At 36.0% G+C, this 6,567-nt stretch overlaps 1 protein-coding gene across 3 annotated transcripts; it reads left to right on the plus strand.

Annotated features, from left to right (window-relative positions):
• The first annotated feature begins 819 nt into the window (after window positions 1-819).
• LOC114176819 (DEAD-box ATP-dependent RNA helicase 20-like) lies at window positions 820-6,254 on the plus strand. 3 transcript variants are annotated; one of them, XM_028061989.1, is made up of 10 exons: window positions 820-1,132; window positions 1,224-1,729; window positions 1,833-2,012; window positions 2,101-2,262; window positions 2,358-2,512; window positions 4,103-4,195; window positions 4,381-4,466; window positions 4,543-4,769; window positions 5,538-5,771; window positions 5,857-6,254. In XM_028061989.1, exons 1-10 carry the CDS (start codon window positions 1,077-1,079, stop codon window positions 5,961-5,963), a joined length of 1,806 nt encoding a protein of 601 aa, XP_027917790.1. In that variant the 5' UTR covers window positions 820-1,076; the 3' UTR covers window positions 5,964-6,254. The 3 variants fall into 3 exon arrangements, with proteins under 3 accessions (XP_027917790.1, XP_027917793.1, XP_027917789.1); XM_028061992.1 differs by lacking the exon at window positions 5,857-6,254 and adding an exon at window positions 5,304-5,391; XM_028061988.1 differs by having other exon boundaries at window positions 822-1,132; window positions 5,851-6,254.
• The last annotated feature ends 313 nt before the right edge of the window (window positions 6,255-6,567 follow it).

Raw genomic sequence — 6,567 nt, forward strand, 5'->3', positions numbered from 1 at the left:
TATATTTATATTTTATTTAAAATAAAATTATTTAAAAATAATTTTTTAAAATATAAATTTATACAAACAAAATAATGTTAAAGTATAGTTCAAATAAAATTGCATAAATATTAACAAATATTAATGTAGACACACTTTGTCTCTAAAAAACAAATTACATAAAAAATATAAAATTTTAAAAATTATTTTTCTTAAAACCACTTCAATTAAATGAAAGAAAAAACACTATGCTGGAATTTATTTTATCGTAAACATCATATACCCCAAAGAAACACAAATGAAAGAAAAACTGAAAATATCTCACAATCTTTCTAAGTTCCAAATTACACCACCTAAGCAAGTTAGGCTTTGGAATATCTATAAACAAAACCAAAGAAAGAAAACTAGAAACAAAATTAAAGTAAGAAAAAAACTTACTTCAGAGCAGAATATATTAATCTTGATGTAAATGCTTCTTAATTACTTCATAACACAAGAAATCTATAAAAAAGTAATTTGAAAAAACGCGAGAGAAAAATAAAGAAAATAAAAAAGTTTAAAAACAATATAAAATTTAATAAACAAATAACTAAATGGTTAAAAGTTTAATTTATATAATTTTACGCACCTTATTATTTTAAAATTATCATTTTTATGTAAACAAAAATAAAATTAGTTGACCCATGTCAATAAACTTATGAATACGATATTTAATTTTATTTGACATAAAATCGTAATAAATTATTATTTTTATTCTCAGAATTACAATTTTTTTTTCTTTTACGTTTGGAGTAGGAAAATCCTATTAGAAATGGAGTAAGTGGAAACTTGTGAGGAAAAAATGTTGGTACATAAATGCGAAGAGGTTTGAAGGGTGGTGATGAGATTTTGAATGGGCAGCTGTGACGGAAACCAGCAAAGAAGACCGTGTGTATAAGTAAAAGAAGGCAGTCCCTTTCCGTCCACTGTCAAATAGCAACCTGAGCGCTGCTGTTTCCGAATCCCTCATTCTTTCTGTTTTCGTTTTTCTTTCTCCCATCAATTCCTAAACATTCGTTTGATTGGGTTTTTTCTTCTGAACCCTAGCGTCTTGCGAGATGAACCCCTACGACAATAGATACTCTGATCCCGCTTCTTTTCACGCTCGTCGCAGGTACGTTCTCCTATTCTTTAGTTTTTTCTTTTTTTCGTTTGCAATCGTTGAACGTAAAAAAAAAATGTTTTTTTTTGTTTTCTTGTCGTAGCGATATCGTTAGATCTATTCCTCCGCCGTCTTTAGGCGGTCGCGGCGACGCGGTTCCCTATGGCGCCTTTAGGTCCAACGGGTTCGGATCCGCACCTGTTGCTCCGATTCCACCATTTGTACCCCCTCCTGGGGGTTTTAGCGTAGGACGAGGTAGTGGTAGAGTGGGCAATGGTCACCTGAGTGATAGAAAACACGACATAGGTCGTAGTGGCGGTGGAAGAGGTCGTGGCGGCGGTAGAGGCGGGGTTCACAGTTTTAGGGGCTCCAGGAGAGGAGGTAGACACGATGGTGGATCTTCTAGGGACGATTTGAACAATATTACACTTCCGAAGCAGAGTTTTAAGAATTTGGTCCCTTTTGAGAAGAATTTTTACGTTGAGTGCCCTGCGGTGAGAGCCATGTCTGAGCAAGAAATTATGCATTACCGTGCTTCTAGAGAGATCACCGTGCAAGGCCATGATGTGCCGAAACCTGTACGGATGTTTCACGAGGCGAATTTTCCTGGTATTTTACTTGTTTATTCTCTTGCCTTGCCTTTTTTTGTGCTTGTTTATATTACTACTTGATTTTTGTGTCTAACTGAGTGTGATGTTGTTTGTCGGGTCAGATTATTGCCTTGAGGTCATTGCCAATCTGGGTTTTGCAGAGCCCACTCCAATTCAGGCTCAGGGTTGGCCCATGGCAATGAAGGGTAGGGATTTAATTGGCATAGCTGAGACTGGCTCGGGTAAAACTTTGGCGTATTTGCTTCCTGCTTTAGTGCACGTCAACGCTCAACCTCGATTGGGTATGTGTTAAATTCCCTGCGTTGTCTATGTCATATGCTAAGTTTCCATTTTATTATGTTATGATAAATGTGTTTGCTGCTTTTTCAGCACATGGTGACGGTCCCATTGTCTTAGTATTAGCACCGACAAGAGAGCTAGCTATTCAAATTCAAGAAGAGGCTCTGAAATTTGGGTCTCGAACAAGTATTAGAAGTACGTGCATCTATGGTGGTGCACCAAAGGGCCCCCAAATTCGCGAGCTTAGAAGAGGTACATGGTTCAGCTTTACTTGTGTGAACATACTGTATTTTGATCTTAATTTTGGAATAACATGAACATGATGATTAGATTTTGGTGCTTGGTAGGCGTTGAGATTGTTATTGCTACACCTGGTCGTCTAATAGATATGTTGGAAGCTCAGCACACAAACCTTCAAAGAGTGACTTACCTTGTCTTAGACGAAGCTGATCGAATGCTGGACATGGGTTTTGAACCTCAGATACGGAAAATTGTAGGCCAGGTATTATTTTCAACTAACCTGTGACTTGTAATTAGTAAGTATTTGGGATAAAAATCCATGAATCTATTTCCATTTGTTTTTCCTATAGTTTGCCAACCAGATCTAGACCCCCTCTTGCTGAAGTCCCCTTTGTTGTGGTTTATGTGTCTTGGGATATGGCTTGCGTTTTGAATGTTAGTAATGAAAAGTTGGGAAATGAAGATAAAAAATTCAATCATGGGAGAAAATGATATTAAATTAAATAGTAGGATAATTAAAAGCAACATTATTTCAAAAGTTGTAGTTAAGGGTCTGAAGAATTCCATTGTTCCATATTTTCCTTGCCTTCCATCTGCCGGTAAATAGAAAATGTTCAACACCAGATAATGAAAATGTTCTAAATTTGATCGACACCAGCACAAAACTCCTTCTCAATCAAACCTCTTGCCTTACCGACCTTTAAAGATTGTAGTATACAATAATTATGTAACATTTTAATACATAAATATAGCAATAATAATCATACTAGTTACTTTTGATCATATTTGTATTTCAACTTTATAGATAGATGATATTTTCTATTATCCGATATCAATAACCCTGAGGTATACAAACTCTCACTATTTTTCAGCCTTGGAACCCAAAGGGGACAATCATAAGGTTTTCCGGTGAAGGAATATCTTGACCTATCTAAATTTGGTAACAAATATGATCAAAATCTTGGCACCCGTGACTAATACCATGTACAACTTATCAAGTTTCTTCTTTTAATTAAAAAAAACCTGCTTCGGAAAATATTTTCAGTTTTTTAACCTCAGATTGGGCTTGAGCAACAAATGAAAGCATGCCATTGTCAGATTACTTGAAAGATGTCAACTTTCCAGCTGAATCATATGACCATTGAATATTGTGGCAGATATTGAGCCTTCTCATCCAAAAGGACTTACAGGTTCTCAAGGTTCCTAAAATTTTAGACTCCATAGATTGCCAAAACCAAGCACACAGCTGAAAATCAAGCTTTTCCCACTACTCTTGACTATTTGATGGCATTTCAGTAATATTTTTCTCACCAAGATAGATAGTTTTTCCACTGCTCTTGACTGCAGAAGTGACGGCAGTGACTGGAATATTGCAGAGCTGGATTGGAACCCGCTCCAATATCAACTAATCTGAAGTGTTCAGGGAAAAAGCTTTAGTTTTTTACTCAGAGCTCTATATGTGTGTGTAACAAGTTAAAAGAAGTACATTTGTGATTACAAGAGGGCAGATTTTTGCATTTATGTAAACTCCTACAACATAAAAAGAGAAGGACTGACTAATCATTGCAATGCACATAATAGTATAAAATACATTTATTTTTTTAGTACTGAGAAATACGAACAGTCAGTATGAACCACTAAATCTTATTTAAATGATCAAGATGGATAAATACGCACAACCTTTTTAAGTGATTGTATTATTAAGTAATTTCTAATTTTGTTTCTTGACCATTCTCATGAATAGTTTGTATGACTTACATTTATGGTTATCACATTCTTATATGATTGTGTGGTTTTCAAATTGGTTATGTATAATTGGAGCATTTAATTAATTTGTGATTTAAAATATTAGATTCGACCTGATAGGCAAACATTATTATGGAGTGCTACATGGCCAAGGGAGGTTGAAACTCTGGCAAGGCAGTTTCTGCGCAATCCGTACAAGGTTAATGCAATAGTTGTTCCACTCTCTTTTATTTTTTCTATCATCTATATTTATGGATATCTAAATTTGTATTTGCTATTTCTTCAAAGAAAACAATAATTTTGTGCTATGAATTGACTTATTTAGATGCCATTTGGTTGATTATTGATGAGTGCATTCTCCTGCGGGTTATCATGATCCTATAGGTAATTATCGGGTCACCAAACCTGAAGGCAAATCAATCTATCAATCAAGTTGTTGAAGTTGTAACAGACATGGAGAAATATAATAGGTTTGTGTCCTCACTGATAACAGACGGTGGCAAGTGTTTATACTTTCCAAATTAACATTTTAGCTTGAACATGCAGATTAATCAGACTGCTGAAAGAAGTGATGGATGGGAGCCGAATTCTAATTTTTATGGAGACAAAAAAGGGATGTGATCAAGTTACGAGACAAATGAGAATTGATGGGTGGCCAGCACTATCCATCCATGGTGATAAAAACCAGGCTGAAAGGGATTGGGTCTTGGCTGAATTTAAGAGTGGCAGAAGTCCAATAATGACTGCCACTGATGTTGCTGCACGGGGTCTTGGTAGGATCATTGTGTTTAGAAGCTTAGGATTTTTTATCTAGGTCTAAAACTTTAACCATAGGGAAAGTTGGCCGGCTGCTGTCCAGTTCTCCTTAATATAATTTGTGGTTTGGGTGTTTACGGGCCATATTGTCAGTATGTTGGAACTGCCTGTAACTTGACCAAGGGATTACTAACTTGCATCCTGGGATGAAATTGTTTTGTTGCAATCAGTAGACTGCATGTTTCTGTTAATTTGGGATCTAACTTTTTAGGTGTCAAGTTATATGGATTCCTGGGTCAGAGAGTTCCTTTGATATGGCTCGGATATTGATCTATAACTTCTGAGGTAACATAGCACGTGTGGTCCTGTAGATTTCATAGAATGGGTTAATGCATGGTGGTTTACATGCTTGGCTGAAGAAGGTTAGTTATCAATAATTTGATAGTGTAGACTGAAGAGATATAGATCATATGCCTGTCATACGTTTTTTAAGGACATAGTCAAATTGATTGATCCCCCATCCACAATTATGGAGCTGATTGTATTTGCAGCCCGGTCGACTCATGCATGCTTAGTCAATAATTGGATGTGGTAGATGGCATGATGGTGAAGTAGCTCCTTATCCCTGGAAAGGTTAAGGTGGGCACATTGATGTGATGAATGTGTTGAGTTTGATCTATTTGACCTCTAGAATCTTACAACTCAGGGATAAGGGTTTTTTCAATTTTCTCCATTTTTAAACCTTACTCTTAATTTCTTATGATGTTTTGTTATGTTGCTTGTAGATGTGAAGGACATTAAATGTGTGATCAATTATGACTTTCCATCAAGCCTGGAAGATTATGTACACAGAATTGGTCGAACTGGTCGTGCAGGAGCCAAAGGAACTGCATACACATTTTTTACACATGCCAATGCCAAGTTTGCCAGGGATCTGATCAAGATTTTACAAGATGCTGGTCAGGATGTGAGTCCTGCATTGTCTGCAATGGTTCGATCAGCTGGTTCTGGTCAATTTGGTAATAAGAATTTCTTGTTGAAGCTGAAGTTTGTGGTTTTTATTAGGATGGCCTGTAAGTAGTTCTTATACTTTTGTAGGATCAGGGGGAAGTTTTCGCACAAGAGGACGTGGAGGCTATGGGAATCGAGGTATGACATCAGGTTCCAATGCCATTCCTCTAGGTTCGAAGAGGCCTTGGCATTATCTATAGTTTCGATGTTGCTTTACAGAAATTGAGTTTTACTATGGGGTGGTTGAATTTTGAGCATGCTTGCATGTGACCACTATTACATTTGAAACAACCCACTGTTGGATTTAGGACTAAAGTTTGGAACGCATATGTCGCGGATGATTGATACATGTATATACCTATTTTCCTCCTTTGACTTGATGAGGGCAGTAAATCTGGAAAATAGGTGATCAAATATAAAATATCTCTACCCTCGTTTGGCATCGGAGGAAAGAGAAGAATGGAAGAAAAGTTCAATTTCTTTAATTATCATTTGGTTTCAGAGAAGAATGGGAAATATATGGCCTTTTTTCCCTCGGTAAATTGCGCAGAAAAAGAAGATTAAATACATGCTCTGAATTAAAATTTCTGGTAATAGTAAAAAAAAAAAAGGTTAGCACGTAAAATTTTGTTTCCAATGAGTCTCAAAGGCAGTATAAGTTCTTATTTTACCAATTTTACGGTTAATGCGTAGATGATGTAACTCTAATAAATAACTAAGGTTTAAATTCAAATTATACTGTTTCTTGGACCGATCACTGACTTAAGGGTTGTTTTATATAAAAGTCAACTAAACTCAAACACG

This window comes from Vigna unguiculata, chromosome 3, assembly GCF_004118075.2.
Source record: "Vigna unguiculata cultivar IT97K-499-35 chromosome 3, ASM411807v1, whole genome shotgun sequence".
Classification (NCBI taxonomy): Eukaryota; Viridiplantae; Streptophyta; class Magnoliopsida; order Fabales; family Fabaceae; genus Vigna; species Vigna unguiculata.